The 21,640-nt window shown below is 49.3% G+C and overlaps 1 protein-coding gene across 3 annotated transcripts in view; it reads left to right on the top strand.

Annotated features, from left to right (window-relative positions):
- INCENP (inner centromere protein) overlaps positions 1-21,640 on the top strand; it is a 320,967-nt gene that overhangs the window by 191,482 nt on the left and 107,845 nt on the right. For 2 of the 3 annotated variants that reach the window (XM_030201189.1, XM_030201190.1), the window contains exon 11: positions 4,884-4,901. The exons of the other annotated variant lie outside the window; for it this stretch is intronic. In XM_030201189.1, the coding sequence (XP_030057049.1) occupies positions 4,884-4,901 (18 nt within the window). The remainder of the gene's footprint in view (positions 1-4,883; positions 4,902-21,640) is intronic. 3 annotated transcript variants of the gene reach the window in all.

The following is a 21,640-nucleotide window of genomic DNA, read 5'->3' on the forward strand; positions in this document are numbered from 1 at the left end:
TGCGTTTTGCAGTCCTGGGCCGACACTTCCAGTTCAGAGCCCTCCCGTTCGGGTTGGCTACTGCTCCGCGGACCTTCTCCAAAGTAATGGTGGTCATCGCGGCCTTCCTACGAAAGGAAGGAGTACAAGTCCATCCTTATCTGGACGACTGGTTGATCCGAGCCCCCTCTTATGCAGAGTGCGGCAAAGCTGTAGACCGGGTGATTGCTCTTTTGAGCTCCCTGGGGTGGATCATCAACTGGGAGAAAAGCCAGCTGCGCCCGACTCAGTCCCTGGAGTATCTGGGAGTTCGTTTCAACACCCAAGTGGGCAGAGTGTTCCTGCCGGACAATCGGATTGTCAAGCTTCAGGCTCAGGTGGACCAGTTCCTAGTAGCCTCTCCTCTTCGGGCTTGGGACTATGTGCAGCTGTTGGGCTCTATGACGGCCACGATGGAAGTAGTGCCCTGGGCCAGGGCTCATATGAGACCACTACAGCACTCTCTGCTGCAGCGCTCTACTCCAGTGTCGGAGGATTACGCTGTGCGCCTTCCCTTGGACCCAGCGGTGCGCTGGGCTGGTGGCTGAGGACAGACAAGTTGTCCGCAGGGATGCCTCTTTTGACCCCGGAGTGGGTTGTCGTCACGACGCACGCCTCTTTGACGGGCTGGGGAGCCCACTGCTTGGGAAGGACAGCGCAGGGGCTCTGGTCTCCTGCAGAGGCAAAGTGGTCTATCAACCTCCTGGAACTCAGAGCCATTCGGTTGGCGCTTTTGGAGTTTCTCCCGGTACTGGCGTTGAAGCCAGTACGGGTCCTGTCGGACAATGCCATGGCTGTGGCCTATGTCAATCGCCAGGGAGGTACCAAGAGCGTCCCTCTAGCCAAGGAGGCCATGAATCTATGCCAGTGGGCGGAAGCGAACCTGGAACAGCTGTCGGCGGCCCACATTGCCAGAGTCATGAATGTCAAGGCGGACTTTCTCAGTCGCCATACCTTGGATCCCAGAGAGTGGCAGCTATCGGCTCAGGCGTTCTTGGACATCACAAAGCGCTGGGGCCAGCCGAGCCTAGATCTGATGGTGTCATCGGCCAATTGCCAAGTGCCGCGCTTTATCAGCAGAGGACGGGACCCTCGATCTCTGGGAGTAGATGCTCTTCTCCAACAGTGGCCGACACAGGAGCTTCTCTGTGTGTTCCCGCCCTGGCCCATGTTGGGCAGGGTGCTAGACCGGGTGGCAAAGCATCCGGGCCGAATAATCCTGGTGGGTCCGGACTGGCCCAGACGTCCCTGGTATGCGGACTTGATCAGGCTCTCAGTGGACGGCCCTCTGCGGTTGCCAGCGGAGCGGGGCCTGTTGCGTCAGGGTCCCATGGTGATGGAGGATCCCTCCCCCTTTGGTCTTACGGCCTGGCTATTGAGCGGCAGCGTCTGAGGAAGAAGGGCTTCTCAGACAAGGTCATCGCCACTATGCTGAGAGCGAGGAAGCGCTCTACTTCTACTGCTTACGCCAGGGTTTGGCGTACCTTTGCATCGTGGTGTGAGGCAGGCACCCTTTCTCCCTTCACTGCTCCAATTTCTTCAGTGTTGGCGTTCCTGCAAGAAGGTCTGGAGAAAGGCCTGTCGCTCAGTTCCCTTAAAGTCCAGGTAGCGGCTCTGGCTTGCTTCAGGTGCCGCCTGAAGGGTGCTTCCCTGGCTTAGCAGCCAGATGTGGTGCGCTTTCTGAAGGGAGTTAATCACCTGCGCCCTCCTCTGCACTCAGTGGTACCTGCGTGGAATCTCTATCTGGTGCTAAGAGCCTTGCAGAAGCCGCCTTTTGAACCCTTGTCAAGGGCATCTCTGAAAGACCTGACGTTGAAAGCAGTCTTTTTGGTGGCTATCTCTTCAGCCAGAAGAGTTTCCGAGCTCCAGGCGCTATCATGTCGAGAGCCCTTTCTGCAGTTCACTGAGGCATGAGTGTCTATTCGCACAGTGCCTTCCTTCCTGCTCAAGATTGTTTCTCGCTTCCATGTGAATCGGTAGCTCTGTCTCCCTTCCTTTCGTAGGGAGGACTACCCAGAGGAGTACTCTGCTCTCAAATATCTAGATGTGAGACGAGTCATCATCAGATACTTGTAAGTGACCAATGATTTCCGGAAGTCGGATCATCTGTTTGTTCTGTTTGCAGGTCCTCATAAGGGTCTGCAGGCTGCTAAGCCTACAGTGGCAAGATGGGTCAAGGAAGCCATTGCAGCGGCTTATGTGGCCGCAGGGAAGGTGCAGCCTATCCGGCTGAAGGCTCACTCCACTAGAGCTCAGGCAGGCCTCGATGGCGGAGGCCGGGTCCGTCTCCTTGGAAGAGATTTGCAAGGCGGCAACTTGGGCATCGGCTCATACCTTCTCCAGGCATTACCGCTTGACTGTGGCTGCTCGGGCGGAGGCCGAGTTTGGAGCTTCAGTGTTGTGGTCAGGGATTTCTATGTCCCGCCCTGGGTGAGTACTGCTTCGGTACATCCCACCAGTCTATGGATTGATCAGCATGATGATATGGAAGGTAAAATTATCTATCATACCTGATAATTTTCTTTCCATTAATCATAGCTGATCAATCCATAGCCCCTCCCAGATATCTGTACTGTTTTTATCCTGGTTGCATTTCAGGTTCAAGTTTAGTGTTCAGTTCCTGTTCAGGAGGACTTCGTGTTCAAGTTTTTTCAATTGGATTCTTCAGGAGTTGAGACGATTTTGTGCTACAGTGAGCTGCTGCATTCCTCTCCCCTCCATTTTACGGGGCTGGATTGAGACCTAAATTCTGCCGGCACTCCCTCCCGCTGCGTGCGGCTGTAGGGCAGCTTTGTACTCCTCCCGGTTCGGCGGTGTTAGGGTGTCAGCTCCTCCCATGGTTGCGGTTGCAGGATAAGCCAGATCCCCCCGCATCGGCGGGGTGGTGTCCCTCCCCCGCTCCGCAGGGATGAGCTGGACGGATTCCCCTCCCCCACTTGTGTGGAGATGAGCTGGGTTAATTCCCCTCCCCCGTTTCGGCGGTGGTGAGTTGGGCAGAGTGTCCCTTTGTGGGTGTAATTCTCTAAGTGCTGAGTCCTGCGGATGGAGCTTTGATATCGACATACTGAGGAGTTTCCGGCAGCACATGACCACATATAGGGAGGCAAAAGGATTGCTCTCTATCTCCACCTGCTGGTAGATGGACACAACCCACCAGTCTATGGATTGATCAGCTATGATTAATGGAAAGAAAATTATCAGGTATGATACATAATTTTACCTTGTACAGAATGGCATTGAGCTGCAGCTTATAATTACTGGCTCAAAACTCCTTTTACGTTCTCACACTGTAAACAAGTCTTACAATCGTTTTTAACAAATCAGTGTTTCATATCACAAAACAATTGTGCATTTAGTCTCAAACTTCTCAGTAGTGTCCCCTGTTCTGCTAAACACATCTTTTAATGCCACATCCGGTTCAGCGCATTACTCTTCATAGCTGAAAATAAAGAATTGAACATTATATAATCCCACTTTCATTCATATCTCCACATCTTTGATTTTCAAAGTCCACTAAGCTTATAAATGTATCAGTCTATATTTATATTCAATCCAACAGGCTCTAAAGTATTTAGTCAGAAGCGGAAACCTAGGCCAAAGTTTCGGCCTGCTTATCCGACATTGCTGCCTGGATGTCCAACCGCCTCCTGAAACTGAACATGGCCAAGACCGAGCTTATTGTCTTTCCACCCAAACCCACTTCTCCTCTCCCTCCACTCTCTATCTCAGTTGATAACACCCTCATCCTCCCCGTCTCATCTGCCCGCAACCTCGGAGTCATCTTCGACTCCTCCCTCTCCTTCTCTGTGCATATCCAGCAGATAGCCAAGACCTGTTGCTTCTTTCTCTATAACATCAGCAAAATTCGCCCTTTCCTATCTGAGCACACCACCCGAACTCTCATCCATTCTCTCATTACCTCTCGCCTTGACTACTGCAACCTACTCCTCACTGGCCTCCCACTTAGCCATCTATCCCCCCTTCAGTCCGTTCAGAACTCTGCTACACGTCTTATCTTCCGTCTGGACCGATATACTCATATCACCCCTCTACTCAAGTCACTTCACTGGCTTCCGATCAGGTACAGCATACAGTTCAAGCTTCTCCTAATAACCTTCAAATGCACTCGATCTGCAGCCCCTCCCTACCTCTCTACCCTCATCTCCCCTTACGTTCCTACCCGCAACCTCTGCTCTCAAGACAAATCCCTCCTTTCAGTACCCTTCTCCACCACCGCCAACTCCAGGCTCCGCCCTTTCTGCCTTGCCTCACCCCATGCTTGGAATAAACTCCCTGAGCCCATTCGCCAGGCCCCCTCCCTGCCCATCTTCAAATCCTTGCTCAAAGCCCACCTCTTCAATGTCGCATTCGGCACCTAACCATTATACCTCTATTCAGGAAATCTAGACTGCCCCAACTTGACATTTCGTCCTTTAGATTGTAAGCTCCTTTGAGCAGGGACTGTCCTTCTTTGTTAAACTGTACAGCGCTGCGTAACCCTAGTAGCGCTTTAGAAATGTTAAGTAGTAGTAGAAGTTCTAATTGCACTAGTTTGGTAAAATTGTGAGAATTGTTTACACTATGTGTGAGTATAAGACGAGCTTTTGAGCCAATGATTGTAAGTCACGGCTCAGCTGTCCTTTACAGAGGGGATTGAGAGCAGTGAAAATTGTAGGCTTTTTTTCTTCTACTTTAAAATATGCATTACATAGTGTTTGGATGGAAGCAAATTTACTTATTAGTGGTAGGTTATTTACATTAAATTTGCTGCATCTTTTTTGTTATTAGTTAATATAACATGTCATGTTCCGTGGACATAGTTGTCAGTTATGCTTTGTTTTATTATTTTTCTTTCCTTTGTGTAGAGACAGAGCAGTGTTGATGTAAGTAAACTCTCTTTTCATATATAAGGAGGCAGATGTTGATGGGACTGTGTGGTTTCTAAAGCACAGGGGTTGGTGGTAGTGTCTAGGGTTTCTTGGCCACAGGGTATGGTGGTGGTGCCTAGGGTTTGCTGGGCAGCAGTTAAGGTGGACTCATGCCTCACTGGGTACAGTTTCATTTAATCCCCACTTCTTCATTGGTTCTCTAAACCAGTGCAGACAAGTAGGTTGTTTCCTCTTTCTGGCAGATGAAGACTGAGACTACTAAGGCTGTGACATCAAACATATAAACGGCAAGTGACCGACTCACCTGCAAATGCGCAGTAGAGTCGGAATGCTGAGAATGTAGAAGTCCAAGCCCCGCCCCCACCAGCAGTACAGCCCAATAGGGAGGAGGGCTTGGACATGGGTGTGGAAATTGGAGGAGGAGGGAGCAGGGAGAGAAGGAGGGGAGGGTAGAGGAGAGAGCAGGGTTGGTGGACCGGGGGGGGGGGGGGGGAGGCAGGCCATAGGAAAACAAAAAGCTAGCCTGTTACTGGCTTAACGGCTAGTCACTCTATAAGGGGTCCTGTACATCTCTGAACCAGCCACTATTCTCAGTCTCCAGTAGATGTCCTGTGCATCCTGGTTCTCGTGTGGGGAGACAGATTAAGAATTCTCTTCTGGGATGAACTTAAAAAAAAGGGGGGGGGGGCACTTTTTTTTTTTTTTAATTTCATCCCAGAAGGGAATCCCTAATTGGTCTCCCCACACCAGAACCAGGTTCCTTATTTACAAACAGCCTACCAAAACAAAAACAATTGAGCCCCATCTGTTCTGGGACCCAGTGTGCTGGGTCTGTGGTTTGGGGGTGCATATTCTGGTTCCTCCCACCCCCCCCCACCCCCCAAAAAAAAACAAAAAACAAAGTCTTTGCTCCCTTTCTGCTTCAGCTTGCTTCCGCACCCCCTTCACAGTCTGGGAGGGGTTCCTTGAGTGCCTCTGGTTTCAGGCAGGGAAACAAACAAAAAAAAAAAAGTGAGAAAAGAGGGCCAACAGAGGACTGTTTTTTGGGTTAGTTGGCTTACCACCTGGGTCCGCAGCTGAGGGGGTTTCTTTCTCCTGAGCAGTGCGGCAAGACAGAAGGTGAGAAAAGCTGGCATTGTACAGCTTGCAGGACATGTTGGTTGTGGCCTCACATGGCCTTTGTCAACGAAGGCTGCTGAAATTGCCCACATGAGTAAAGAGGTCCTTAATCAGAAGGTGCAGGATAAGAATGTGCCTTGGGCTTGCTTAGGTCTGAGACACAGTCCTGTTTTGTCAGGAAGTGCCACTTTCCTTGTCATCAGCAGCAGATGAATCCATTAACTGATGGGTTGTATCCGCCTACCAGCAGGTGGAGATAGAGAACACTGAAAAACCATAGTGCCTCTTGGACCACTAGCCCCCAACTACCTTCAGTATTTCTCTGTCTCCCAGCAGGTGTAGACGTAGCTTGATCAGCTCCTGCATTTCAGACTGCCTGGGGTGGCTCCTGTGCTTTGCCAGTTGAGCAGGGGTATTGTGGCTGGTGGTGCCCACTTTAAAGGCATATAGGTTTGCCCTTTCCCTGCCTTACCCATTCCCCCCGCCTCCCGGAGTCCCTCTGTTGCTGCCTGCCTCCAACTTTCTTCATAGTGTTTAAAAAAAAAAAAAAAAAGCGCGCTTTTACTGCGTGGCTGTTCTGAGGCTTTTTCCAGTGATCCTGGTACTGTGCAGCTTGACCGGAGCTCGTTGACTCGGTCTTCTGAGGTGAGAGTGGTGCCCAGCTCCTCTGGGGAGGTCCCGTGGACACCGTTCCGATCGGGGTAAGTTTTGGCATGAAGCTGCCATTTTATTGATATATTCCTGTCCTGTGAAAAAACGGACGATGGCTGCTGAAGGAGTTAAGCACTGCTCCCATTGTGGTAAATGCAGATCAGCAGCGGGGCTGTGTAAAACGTGCTCCTTAGATGCTCACGCTGGTTTGAGCATGCCGAGTGATGGAGCTGGCAGCGGGTGCCATTTTGGAAGCGCCGCATTTCTCGACCCTCGCGGTTGCGGAGGAGTCTGAGGGCAGGGGGACGCCTCGTTTAGAGGTTGCCAGAGGAGCTCCTACATCCTTTTCTCCTAATTCGGAGGCGGAGGGTCAGGGTGAGTTTTTCTCCCCTGAGTTTGTGCTTTTAATGCATAAGGCGTTCATGCTGAAAAGAGCTCTGCCGCAGGTGTCTGACACTGCGTTGCCTCCTGGCTTCCCTCTGGGTGTTGATGCCCCGGGGATGACTTCAGAGGTTATTTCCTTCCCCAAGCGTTGGAAACACGCTAAACATAGATGGGTAAATTCCCCGTCTGAAAGTGGCGCATACCCCTTCCCCCCCCCCCCCCCCCCCCCCCCCCCCGTGGTTGGGCTGTGGAGAGTCAGAGGGATCTGGCAGGCCCTCAGGGACGGATGATCCAGAGGAGGGTACCTGTTTGCCACTGGATTTGGATGATCCCAATGCGGTCCGGATTTTCCACCACGACGAGCTGCCAGCTCTCATTACTGACGCCTTGCAGGCCCTCTCGATTGATGATCCTGCTTAAGGTGGTGGCGCCGCCTCTGTTAATCTTAGGATGGCGAGTACTAAGCAGCCTACTCGGGCCTTTCCTGTGCATGACTCCATCCAAGAGCTTATTTCTACTCAATGGTCTGACCCTGATGGGCCTTTGAAAGTGGCCAGGGCTATGGGTCAGCTTTACTCTCTGCGTGAGGAGCACTTGGCCCCTTTGGGGATGCCTAAAGTGGATGCATTGGTCACAGCAGTGACTAAAAAAACCACTCTCCCAGTAAAGGGAGGAGTCGCTTTGAAAGACATGCAGGACCAACGGCTTGAGTCCGAGCTGACGCGGTCCTTTGAAATTACGGGCCTTGCCTTGAGGGCGTCTAATTTGCAGTTCCTATGCAGCCCGGGCATGTCTTTTTCCTGGCTACAGCAGGCAGTGGAACAGCCCGCTGATGGTGCGTGCCCCCTTTCTGAGGTTGCCCCGTGGATGGAGTCGGCCCTGTCATTTTTGGCTGAGGCCCTGTATGATCTGGTCAGAGCTTCGACTAAACAGATGTCTGTGGTGGTGTTCGCCCGCCGCCTTCTTTGGCTGCGGCTGACATGGCTTCTAAGCAAAGACTGGTGAGGCTACCCTTTCGGGGCCTCCTGTTATTTGGAGAGGAATTGGAGAAAATTGTGAAAGACCTGGGTGAATTTAAACCCCAGAGGTTACCTGAGGATAGGCCGAGGCCTTCTTCCAAGGGTTCTGTGTTTCCCTCCTCTTCCAGACCTCGCTTCCATGAAGCTCGAAGGTATCGCCCGGGGCGCTCTGCTGGGTTTTCTCTACTTGCCCGTTTTCAACAGAGGAACTCCTTTCGCTCGGACAAACGTTCTGCAGGGGCCGGTTCAAGGCCAGGAGTTCAGGGGCGTCCTCCACAATGATGGGACGCCGGTCCACACCTCCTTGCCTGCAATAGGAGGACGTCTTTCCCTCTTTCTGGAGGAGTGGACCAAGATTACCTCAGATCAGTGGATCCTGGACCTGAGGTTACTGACTGGAATTCGGTGCCCCGGTGAGAGACGTGTTTGTGGAGTCCCGATGCAGCACTGCCATAAAATGGGCAGCGGTAGAGGAGACCTTGCAAATCTTGCTCCACCTCGGAGCGGTGATCCGGTGCCTCCCGCCGAACGCGGCTGTGCCCGCTATTCCATTTATTTTGTTTGTTCGAAAAGGCGGGTCTTTCAGGCCGGTCCTCGACTTACGAAGAGTCAATGAAGCCCTCAGAGTACTACATTTTCGCATGGAAACCCTGCGCTCCGTCATTGTGGCGGTACAGCCAGGAGAGTTTTTCATGTCTCTGGACCTAAAAGAAGCTTATTTACACATTCCTATCTGGCCTCAACACCAGCGGTTCCTTCGCTTTGCAGTGTTGGGAAAGCATTTCCAGTTTCAGGCCTTGCCTTTTGGCCTAGCCACAGCTCCCCGTACCTTTTCCAAGGTAATGGTGGTAGTAGCTGCCTGTCTCAGGCGAGAGGGTATCAGAGTTCACCCTTATCTCGACAACTGGCTCATCAGAGCGGACTCGGCAACCGAGAGTCGTCTTGCCACAGCCAGAGTGGTGGCGGTCCTGAAGGCGCTAGGCTGGGTGGTCAATATACCCAAAAGTCACCTGATCCCCCTCTCAGTCTCTCGAGTATTTGGGGGTCTGGTTCGACATGGCTTCGGGGTTGGTCTTTCTCCCCAACCAAAGGCGGTGCAAGCTTCAGAATCAGGTCCGTCTGCTCCTGCGGATGCCTCGCCCGCGAGCCTGGGACTTTTTCCAGCTGTTGGGATCGATGACGGCCACCTTGGAGGTGGTGCCTTGGGCGAGAGCGCATATGAGGCCTCTGCAGATTGCCCTGCTTCAACAGTGGTCTCTGATGTCCCAGGAATATCAACGCAGACTAACGGCCTGGCTCAGTTTGGAGTGGTGGATCTCCGACAGGATGCTGCGCCAAGGAATGCCCCTGGCACTTTCTTCCTGGTGCCTGGTGATAACAGATGCCAGCCTCCTAGGCTGGGGAGTGCATTGCCAAGGAAGCTATGCTCAGGGTCTGTGAACACCCGTGGAAGCGGGGTGGTCCTCAATTGCTTGGAACTGAGAGCGATATTCCAGGCTCGTATGGCCTTTCAAAAGACTCTGAAGGGGCTTGCTGTCCGGGTTCTGTCAGACAACACGACAGCGGTGGCATACATAAATCGTCAGGGCGGCACTCAGTGTAGGGCCCTGGCCGCGGAGACCGCTCAGATTTGCCACTGGGCCGAGCTACACCTGCAGCTTCTGTCGGCAGCTCACACTGCAGGTCAGAGCAACGTGCAAGCCGATTTTCTCAGCAGGCATCAAATCGACCCGGCGGAATGGGAACTGGCAGAAGAAGTCGTTCTTCAGATTTATGCCAAATGGGGGACACTCGGAATGACTCTAATGGTGTCAAGTGCAAACGACAAAGTACCTTGCTTTTTCAACAGAAGGAGAGATCCTCACTCGGCGGGGTTGGATGCTCTGGCTCAACCCTGGCCCTCGGGCCTCCTATATGTGTTCCCTCCTTGGCCCTTGATAGAATGAGTCCTACTGCGGATTCGACAGCACCGAGGTCTGATGATTCTCATAGCTCCATATTGGCCAAGGTGTCCGTGGTATGCGGATCTCCGCCGGATGTTGGTGGATGCGCCGGTGCATTTGCCCCTGGTACCGAACTTGTTGGTTCAGGGTCCGGTGGCTATGGAGGATCCCTGCCTATTTGCTCTTACGGCCTGGCTATTGAGAGGGCGCAATTGAGAGACAAGGGCTACTCTAATAAGGTCATCTCCACTCTCTTGCAGGCGCGCAAGTGGTCCACCTCTGCAACTTATGCTCGGCTCTGGCGCAAATTTCAGGCGTGGGGTGTTTCAAAGGCGATCACACCCACGCGAGCTATAGTCTCAACTGTGCTGGACTTTTTGCAGGAGGGCTTACAAAAAGGCCTGGCTTACAGTTCCCTGCGGGTGCAAGTGGCAGCATTATCATGCTATCGCTGGCTGGTCCCTTGCTGCTCATCCAGACATTGCCAGATTTCTCAGAGGGGTGCTTAGGCTCTGTCCTCCTGTCCGGTGTCCCTGTCCGGCCTGGAACCTGGGGCTAGTGTTGAAGGTTCTTCAGTGTTCGCCCTTCGAGCTGCTTCGGCGAGCTTCTGAGAAAGATGTGACTCTTAAGACAGTCTTTTTGGTGGCCATCACATCGGCTAGACGCGTGTCTGAGCTGCAGGCGCTGTCCTGTCGGGACCTTTTTCTGCAATTCTCGGAGTCCGGAGTAGCGGTACGTACAGTGCCTTCCGTCCTGCCTAAGGTGGTTTCGGCGTTTTGCCTGAACCAGCCCATTTTTCTTCCTTCCTTTTCTAGGGAAGAGTTCCCGGACTCCTTTGGGCAGTTACATCTTTTGGATGTCCGCAGGGCGCTGTTGCAGTATCTACAGATGTCTAATGACGGCAGGACTTCTGATCACCTTTTTGTCTTGTTGTCAGGTCCTCAGCATGGAGGTCCAGTGTCTAAGGCCATTATAGCCCGTTGGCTCAAGGAAGTCATTTTTGCTGCGTATCTGCTTTCAGGTCGGTCTCCGTCTGAAGCGTTTAAGGCGCATTCCATGAGAGCCATCTCTTCCTCGTGGGCTGAAACGGGTGCACTCTCTCTTCAAGAGATCTGTAGTGCGGCTACTTGGGCTTCTCGGCTCTCTTTTGCCCGGCATTACAGGCTGGATGTTGCAGCAGGATGCTGTTTTTGGAGCTCAAGTATTGGCTTGTGGTGTGGCCTGTTCCCACCCTAAGTAGGGATTGCTTTTGTACATCCCATCAGTTAATGGATTCATCTGCTGCTGATGACAAGGAAGGAAAAATTAAGTTCTTACCTTGGTAATTTTCTTTCCTTTAGTCACAGCAGATGAATCCATGAACCCTCCCTGTCTGACTTTTTTTGTTCAGATCTTTCATGGAGATATAAATTTCATTGGGAGAAGTTGGAAAACAGTTATCAGAATTTCTACATGATGCTCTACTACAGGAGGTTCAGATTGTCCCTCCTTTGTTGCTCCTGTTCTGGGGCGTTTGTTCGCTGTGAGGAAAGTTTGTGTTACTATACCTTTATGGTTCACTCTGCTTTGGAAATCTCAAATACTGAAGGCAGTTGGGGGCTAGCCGTCCAAGAGGCACTATGGTTTTTCAGTGCTCTCTATCTCCACTTGCTGGTAGGCGGATATAACCCATCAGTTAATGGATTCATCTGCTGTGACTAAAGGAAAGAAAATTACCAAGGTAAGAACCTAATTTTCCCATTTTAGGAGCAGCTTCAGCTTTGTTGGTAGATAAACCATCAGTTTTATTGCGACAGGACGCTGTTGTAGGGGGTGTTGTAGGGAGACTCTTTTTCCCCCAAAATTTGTTCTGGTCCTTCATAACGCGTTCTGTTTGAAGCAGGACCTACAAGGAGAGAGAGGCCTATGCTAGTTCTGAAGACCGGAGAAGCCCTTGGTAGTTAAGTGGCATAGATTGATTTTTATTTATTTATTCATTCATTCTTGTATCCCACTATTATCCAAAAACAAATTTTGGTTCAGAGTGGCTTACAATTTACATTTTGGTGGAGTTACAGTAGTGGTGTGCAATGTTGAAAGGGCATCTATAGTTCGTGTGGTTATAGAGTTTTTGAAGAGATAGATTTGCATTGGAAAAGGTAGTGGTAGCTTTTGTGTTCAGTTGTAGAGTTTTGGTGATATTCATATAGTTTTTGAAGAGGTAGATTTGAAAGGAAGGTAACAATATCTTTGTGATTAGCTGTAGAACATTTTGAAGAGTTAGGTTTTCATTTCTTTTTTGAACTAGAGGAGATTTGTGATGCTTCTTATGGTTTTTGGTATTGAATTCCACCATTTGGGACCCAGGTAGCTAAATCCTGCTGTGTAGATAGTTTTGTAGATGGTGTTTTTGCAGTTGGGTAGATGTAGGAGTAGGTAGTTTCTATTTTCTGGACTGGCATTTTTTGAGGATAGTTCAATCATGTTAAGCATATATTTGGGTGCCATTGCAAATAGTATCTTGAAAATTAGGGTGCTTGCTTTGAAAAATATCCTTGCCTTGACTGGTAGCCAGTGTAGCTTTTCAAGCAGTGGGGTTTCTCTTTCATATTTCGATTTCTTGAAAATCAGTCTTGCTACCATGTTGGTGGACTGTTTGCTGCATTTTTAGTGTGTCTTCCTTGCACCCTACATATACTGCATTGCAGTAGTCTAGTTGCACTAGTATCGTTGATTGCACCAGTATTCGGAAAGATTGTCTAGCAAGTGGCTGAGAAAATCAAGATTAAAGAGTTAGCGTTCCAGAAATATAGAAAATCTCAAGGGGAGGAACACGGGGAGGAATACCGGATGAAACTGAAAGAAGCCAAGAGAGAGGTACATCTGGCGAAGGCGCAAGCGGAAGAACAAATGGCTAGAAATGTAAGAAGGGGAGATAAAAACTTCTTCAGGTATATTAGTGAAAGGAGAAAGACTATAAAGGGAATTGTGAGACTAAAAGATACAACAAAACGCTATGTAGAAAAAGATGACGAAAAAGCCAATTTGCTAAATAGATACTTTTGTTCTGTTTTCACTGAATAAAACCCTGGGGAAGGACCGAGAGGGACTGGCAAAAGTACACCTGAAAATGAGGTGGATAGAGCGCCGTTCACGGAAGAGAGTGTGTATCAACAACTTGGAAAGCTAAAGGTGGACAAAGCCATGGGGCCGGACGGGATCCACCCCAGAATACTGAGGGAGCTCAGAGAGGTTCTGGCGGGTCCTCTTAAAGACTTGTTTAATAAATCCTTGGAGACGGGAGAGGTTCCGAGGGATTGGAGAACGGCGGAGGTGGTCCCTCTTCACAAAAGTGGGGATAGGGAAGAAGCTGGAAACTACAGGCCGGTAAGCCTCACTTCGGTTATTGGAAAAGTAATGGAAGCCACGCTGAAGGAAAGGATAGTGAATTTCCTGGAAGCCAATAAGTTGCAAGATCCGAGACAACATGGTTTCACCAAAGGGAAATCGTGCCAAACGAATCTCATTGAATTCTTTGACTGGGTGACGGGAGAATTAAATCAAGGACGTGCTATGGACGTCATCTACTTAGATTTCAGCAAGGCTTTCGACACGGTTCCCCACAGGAGGCTCTTAAATAAACTAGACGGCCTGAAGATAGGACCCGAAGTGGTGAACTGGATTAGGAACTGGTTGACGGACAGACGCCAGAGGGTGGTGGTGAATGGAGTTCGCTCGGAAGAAGGAAAGGTGAGTAGTGGAGTGCCTCAGGGATCGGTGCTGGGGCCGATTCTGTTCAATATATTTGTGAGTGACATTGCCGAAGGGTTACAAGGTAAAGTTTGCCTTTTTGCGGATGACACCAAGATTTCCAACAGAGTGGACACCCCGGAGGGTGTGGAAAACATGAAAAAAGATCTGAAGAAGCTAGAAGAATGGTCTAACGTTTGGCAATTAAAATTCAATGCGAAGAAATGCAAAGTGATGCACTTAGGGAGTAGAAATCCAAGGGAGACGTATGTGTTAGGCGGGGAGAGTCTGATAGGCACGGACGGGGAGAGGGATCTTGGGGTGATAGTATCTGAGGACCTGAAGGCGACGAAACAGTGCGACAAGGCGGTGGCAGTAGCTAGAAGATTGCTAGGCTGTATAGAGAGAGGAGTGACCAGCAGAAGAAAGGAGGTTTTAATGCCCCTGTATAAGATGTTGGTGAGGCCCCACCTGGAGTATTGTGTTCAGTTTTGGAGGCCGTATCTTGCGAAGGATGTTAAAAAAATGGAAGCGGTGCAAAGAAAAGCTACGAGGATGGTATGGGATTTACGTTCCAAGACGTATGAAGAGAGGCTTGCTGACCTGAACATGTACACCCTGGAGGAAAGGAGGAACAGGGGTGATATGATACAGACGTTCAAATATTTGAAAGGTATTAATCCGCAAACGAATCTTTTCCGGAGATGGGAAGGCGGTAGAATGAGAGGACATGAAATGAGATTGAAGGGGGGCAGACTCAGGAAAGATGTCAGGAAGTATTTTTTCACGGAGAGGGTGGTAGACGCTTGGAATGCCCTCCCGCGGGAGGTGGTGGAGATGAAAACGGTAACGGTGTTCAAACATGCGTGGGATATGCATAGAGGAATCCTGTGCAGAAGGAATGGATCCTCAGAAGCTTAGCTGAAATTGGGTGGCGGAGCAGGTGGGGGGAAGAGGGGGTGGTGGTTGGGAGACTAGGATAGGGGAGGGCAGACTTATACGGTCTGTACCAGAGCCGGTGATGGGAGGCGGGACTGGTGGTTGGGAGGCGGGAAATACTGCTGGGCAGACTTGTATAGTCTGTGCCCTGAAAAGGACAGGTACAAATTCAAGGTAAGGTATACACATAAGAGTTTATCTTGGGCAGACTGGATGGACAATGCAGGTCTTTTTCTGCCGTCATCTACTATGTTACTATGAAATAGTCTCTTCTCTGTTTCCAGTGTTCTGAAGCATTTTGATGTTACTGCTGATATTTGATTGTCCAGTGTTAGGTGTTTGTCGAGAATGATTCCTAGTATTTAAAGTTGTTTCGATGTGGTATATTTGGTTGATTTGTGAATTTTTGGTAGAATGTGGGGTTGTGTGGGCTGGATAGGAATTTGGTTTGTCTCTGTTCAGTTTGAGTTTGAAAGTTGTTGACCATTCTTCCATGAGGTCCAGTCCTTTTTATTTTCTCCTTTATGTTTGTGATATTGTTTTGGAAAGGTATGAAGATGGTGCTATCTGCATATATAAATAGGTTGAAACCTATTAATTCCAATGTTTTTCCGAGTTGCACCATCATTATGTTGAACAGTATTGGTGATATTGGCGATCCCTGTGGTAACTTAGTATGTGGAGTTGGAAGAGTCCTATTTCTCCCCTGCCTCCCTGGATCTGCTAGAAGGGGAGCCAGGGTCTGCAGAGGGGGAGCACCCTCCTGGAAAGGACCCTTCTGTGCTGCTCATTTTTAAGCGACAGGAACTGCCATACCCAATTGCTTGGGTCCAAGAAGTATTGGATTTGTCAGAGGAGCAGTTTCCAACTGTGCTCCAGAAGGGCGATCCCGTTCTGAAAAAGAATAGGACACCTGCTAGGACTTTCCGTATATACCCGGATGTCAGTGAGTTGGCCTCCACCAAGTGGCAGATATCCAATTCGGGTGTCTGAGTCAGTAGATCCATGGTACAGCTATATTGGTTCCCTGCTACAGCGCAGTCCACCTTCTAAGGTGGACTACTTTGGCTACAGTGGTCACTAGGAAGACCACTCTCCCGGTGGAGGGTGGTATGGCCTTAAAGGACCCTCAGGACTACAGGATGGAGACTCTTCTGAAGCAATCCTTTTGAGGGTTTTCCTTAGCTCTTCAGGCTGTGATTTGTGGGGGCTACATGGCTCAAACATGTATTCAGTGGGCAAAACGATTGCCTGACCTCGATGCCCCCTGGGGTGGTGTTTTTGGCAGATGTTCTCTGATTTGCTGAGGACATCCGTGAAAAAGGTGGCCCTGATGATTGCAGAGCAGGGGGGGTGGGGTTCCTGGTTCAGGGGCTTGGCTGTGGATGTATCCTCTAAGACCTGTCTTAATAAGCTTTCTTGTGGGGGGGGGGGGGGGGGTCTGTTTGGAGAGGATCTGGAGAAGTTTAAGCGGCTGGGAGAATCTCAGGTTTCTAGGCTCCTGAAGGGTAAGTTATATTTTGCTTCTGGTCAGCTTTTGGCTCAGGCTAGAGGCTGTGAGGTACTGCCTGGTTAGTCCAAGTGGTCCTCAGAAAGGGGTAGGGTTTGGTCCAGGAGCCAGTCCTGTTGAGGTGGCAAGCGAGGCAGGTGTGACAGGGGGCAGGGACCCTCTGGTGCCTCTCACTCAGCCTAGTGAAGGTTTGGGGGCCCATTCTTCAGTGGTGCTGGTAGGAGGTCACTTGTAACTGTTTTTCTGAAGATAGTCCCAAATAACCTCAGATCAATGGGTTCTGAAAGTTCTTGTGTTTTGTCAAGTTCTGCAAAAGATGGAGACCATTCCATGTTGAGTCGGTTGCGGCAGCTAGCCACAGTGGTTCCAGTTCCTTAGGCCGAAAGAAGCCTGGGGAGGTGTTCCATCTATTTTGTGGTGCCCAAGAAGCAGGGCACCTTTTGTTCAATTCTCGACCTCAAAAGGGTAAACAGTTCTGAGGATCTCCTTTTGCAGGGAGATCTTGCATTCAAAAATTGTAGCAGTATGGTAGGGAGAGTTTGACTTCCTTAAATCTAACTGAGGCTTATTTGCACATTCCCATCCATCTAGAACGTCATGCTTTTGGACAGATTTCTAGTTCAGAGGTCTTCCCTTTGGCCTTGCCACAGCTCCATGGACCTTTTCCAAGATCATAGCGGTGGTGACCGGGTTTCTTTGTGGTGAAGGTAGCCTAGTTAATCCTATCTTAATGATTGATTGATTCAGTCAAAATATCTGGAGGAAAGCAGGACAGTCATTGCCCATATGCTATCTCCTGTTGCAGGAACTAGGTTGGGTGGTGAATGTTGCTAAGAGTTTCTTGGAGTACTTGGGGGTATGTTTCAATATGTGCCAAAGCAAGGAATTTGTTCTGGATGGTGGATACAAAACTACAGTCTCTGATACAGGCTCTGCTGTGGCAACTGAGGCCATCAGCATGGAACTTTTCTTCAAGTCCTCGGCTCCATGGTAGTGACAATAGACGTGGTTCCCTGGGCAAGAGCGCACTTGTATCCACTTAGCTTGCCATGTTATCCAGTGGTCCCCCCAGTTGGAGGTTGTCATGAAATGCCTAGCACCCACCTGGGGTTAACCCTGCGGCCACGTGGAGGGTCTGTCCCCAGCCTTGCTGAGGGCCACTTGCATTTGTGCCAGTTCTGTACACTAGCCAACCCTCCATCACACCGCTTTGGGTTTCTCTTGCCTCTGGGCGAGTCTTTCACTCAAGTTATTCCCCAGTGATTTCTAAGACACTGGAGTCCCACAGGTCCTAGAAAGCATGTTCTTCACTATTCCTAATCGCTGTATCCAGGCTTGGTACCCCAATCCTGTTTTACTCGAGCAATAGGTACAGTCTCTCTGGATCCATTGGCTAACATCACATTTGCAGTGTGCTCTGGTAGAATAGCATCTTCCGTCACCAGCTCTCTTCATAACAAATATTAGAGCCATTGTCCACGAGCCCAGCCATCTGGGTATGATTCAGTTACTGGAGTGCCCTAGTGTTGTGGAAACCCATCTGTTTCCTTGCTTGATGAATGACTAGTACACTTTTTGTGTTGTGGCTACTGTGTAGGCCTCCTTTGTGGGACTGGAGCTACCCACAAAAGCTGCCAGCTTTGGTACAGGAACTGAAATGCCAGACTTGGGGTTATCTGGGCAATCTGCTTTGAAATGTCCAGTACACCCACACTGGTAACAAGGACATTCAAGTATTTAGGCTTTGGAGGAACACTGGAGGGTTTGCTGACAGTCTGAGGTTGCAGGGATATTTGGCTTAGGGCTCCGGCTGCACTTAGACCCTGGCTGTTGTGGATATGGGCGGCTTGTCTTTGCCAACCTGGAACGGTTAGGCACAACTCTGTCGCCTTCTCTGGAGTACAGGGCTGGCGATCTTGAACATGTTCCCTCACTTCTGGACGACAACGCTGAAGAAACTGTTCCAGGACCATCAGATTTTGGCAGTCCTCCAGGGTTTTAACCTCTGTCCACTGAACCACTGCTGGTACTAGTATCTTAACTGGATCACAAGCTTCCTGTGAGTATCATCCGCCCCCTTTTTGCAGAGTCCAGAACTTTAGTCTGTAGGTATAGAGGGTAATGGCATAACGGTTCAACAAAGCTTTGCGCACCTCCTCAAACTGGGAGCATGTCTCCATGGATTGTCCTTGGAATGCTCTAAATGCTCTACCAGTGAGCTTTCCTTCCAAAGAATGCTCCCAATCTTTCTGAGGAATCTCACTGAAGGCCGCAAGGGGGGCGGCGGGGGCGGGGCACGGAACCGGAGCATGGCGGGAGGCGGAGCTAGTGTGGGAGAATACACAGGAAGGGAGGAGGGCCGGGGCTGGGGCTGCTAAAATTTGAGTTTTTTCGTGCGGGGGGGGGGGGGGGGGGGCAAGGTGTCCATACAGGATGCTCATGACGAGCGCCCTTGCTCCCTCCCGATTTTTTTTTTTTTTTTTGGTGCTGAGGGAGAGGGGAGCAGCGGCGACCTGGGGCGTCAATAAAGGCAGCCCCTGACGCGCGTTTTCGCCCCCTAGTTATTTTTTTTAATAGATTTCACTTGTAAACTTGTAGCAGACAGCCCTAACGAGAGGTACAGACCTCTCGTTAGATTTCCTGCCTTTTTCCTGCGTAAAGGCAATCGGAAAAGGTTAGTGCATCTCGTTTCAATGGGGTTTGTACACTAATTGCTCATCTGCATTCCGTTTTCGTTAGCTGCTAGCTTCCTTGGTAAAAGCCCTTTGATGCGTGCAACGGATCAAAATTTCCTCGTTGGAGGGTCATTAAAGGCTCATTAAGCTTTAGTGCATCTGCCTCTTAGTCTCTGCACTCCCTGAGAAAAATCCACTCCCACCAGAGCCCAGAGCACCAACTTTGAAAGTGTCTGAACAATGGCACTGCAGGTTGCCTTTTCACAGGGATAAACTGAAACGAAAACAGCTTTCTCGGCAACACATAACAAACACCACCTGCTGGCCAAACAAGAAAAGTACACTACATGAAAATATTACAATTCACAGTCTTGAACCCCCCCCGTTTCACCACAGAGGACCTGGGGATGCAGCTTTGCCTGAGGGGGGAGGCACATCACAGCCTGATCTGATGGCTCGACAGGACTCATCTGCTCTGTGGAATGGACTTAGAGTTGCCGGAGTGCCTGGTAGTCATGTTGGATGCGAGTCTCAGCAGTTGGGAGACCCATTGTTGGGGTTCAGTAGCACAAGGCCACTGGATGCCAGAGGAAGCATCTTGGTCAATCAGTTGATAACCAAGATGAGGGTTATTCACCCCATTCTCCAAGCCTTCCTTCATCTAATCTGAGGCAGGGCAATGCACGTGATGTCTGACAATGCAACAGAGGTAGCTTATGTCATCCAGCAAGACAGGACCAGAAGCTGACAGGTGGCTCAGGAGGCAGCCTAGTTACTGCAGTGGGTGGAAACCCATCTTCTTAGTCTTTCAGCTATGCATATCGCAGTGACCAGTAACATGGATGCAGACTTCCTTGACTGGCACATGCTGGTTTTCAGAGAGTGGGTCCTATCCAATGAGGTTTTTTTAGGTGATACTAGACCGCTGGGTTCCACTAGGGATGGACCTGATGATAACTGCAGACAACATGAAAGCTGTTGGGTCTTCAGTTGCAGGAGACGGATAATGTCAGGGGGTCTTGATGCACTGGTGTATTGGTCGGCAGACATCCTTTTCTGTTTTTCTGCCTTGGCAGTTGATAGACCGCACCATTCAGAAAATAGAGTTGCACCCGGGACAAGTAGTTCTAATGGCACCGTTGTGGCCCAGTTGGCCCTGGGAATCTGAACCAGTTGAAGGTAGGAGATCCTCTAGCCCTTCCTGTCTCACAGGGATTAGTGCAGAATGTGGATTTTTTTTTAATATCCATATGTAAGTCAATTTAAGAGAGGCTTCTTTACAAGATAAAAGCATCCATCTAGTTCTCTGTGCGTACCCTTCTCAATACTGTCAACATAAGTCTGGAAAGGACAAGCGGTGTTGTCCCCCCCCCCCCCCCCCCCCCAAAAAAAAATAATAATAAACACCAAGTTGCTCAACATTGGCATAATTGTTCATTCCACTATCAGAAAAATTTGTCAAAATGTATTTTTTGGAGTGATTTCTACTGCAACCTTAAACTTGAGAGAACTGACTTGTGTAGCCAATTCACCCTGCTTGCTGACAGAAAGCAAAGTTGATAACCTGTAACAAGTGTATTCCATAGGCACCATGTTAAATTGGACACACTCCCTCCAACCTCCTTGAGAGTTGATGTTGAGATTTTTACACAGAGTTGTGGCAAGTTGGAAAGGGCACACAAGCTCAGAAGCTTTTTCTAGCTAGTTCTGAGAGGCTGTTTTGAGAGAGCTGCTGTGTGCTTGATGCCATTGGATGATGTCACTTGTGTGCCTGATTTATCCTGTTGTCTGTGGAGACCATCTGTTACAGGTAAGCAACTTTTGTGTATTCTGACAAAATGTATGTTTCCAACCTCTTGCACAATAGATACAATTAAACCAGAATTCACCCAATTAATAACATGGTCTTGGAAGCTTTTCCTTGAATTAAGTGGACTGTTATCTCCTAGCATTTTACTGGGATCAGTAGAGTACTAGAGAATATGAACATTGGTTATGTGAAATGACAGTTAACAAGAACTCCTGCCTGGTGGCATCTACTTTGGGGTCTAATATTGCTGTCCTGTGTGTTAGGGTATATAAGTGACCTTACTAAGCTGGGTGCTTCCTTTTTCTCTTGACAGAGCTCCTCATCAGTGATCAGATTATGTCTACTGGCTTTTTGCTGTGCTATGTCTTCCCATTCTTGTGAATTACTGGTTATCCCAGGACCTGTCCTGTTTAGTAGATTCCTGACAATTTCCATGCTTGTGAAAGCTAAAATAGACAACACTGAAACTTGATTGCTGAAGGAGTGATTCTTGATTGAATGTAGTGTTTTGATAATTTAGAGTTTTTAAACTTTAAAAAAATTGAACTACGTAGAATCCAACAATCCTGGAGCTACAGCAGTAACTAATCACATGTACACCAACTATAATTGTAACAATTTCTCGCTATAACACGTGCCTGCATAAGCTCCAGGGATGTGCACAGGGGGAAAACACTTGTTTCATTTTCATATGTTTTTTTCGCATTTTTCAGACTCTTTGACACATTTGTGTTGAGTTCTAAAGTGTTTTAATGTTTTTAATTAAAATGCACATATCAACTTTAATTTGATTTTGCACAGATTCTTAATGCACACTAACAGCCCAAATTCATGTTAATTGGTACACATCCCTAATTCACACAGGCACACAGGGTCATCTGGAAATAGCAATTGAGGATCTGCTTCTTGTGAGATGCTTTGTATTCAAATGGTGGAGGGACTTCGTTTAGTGAT

Source organism: Microcaecilia unicolor, chromosome 4 (assembly GCF_901765095.1).
Source record: "Microcaecilia unicolor chromosome 4, aMicUni1.1, whole genome shotgun sequence".
Lineage (NCBI taxonomy): Eukaryota > Metazoa > Chordata > Amphibia > Gymnophiona > Siphonopidae > Microcaecilia > Microcaecilia unicolor.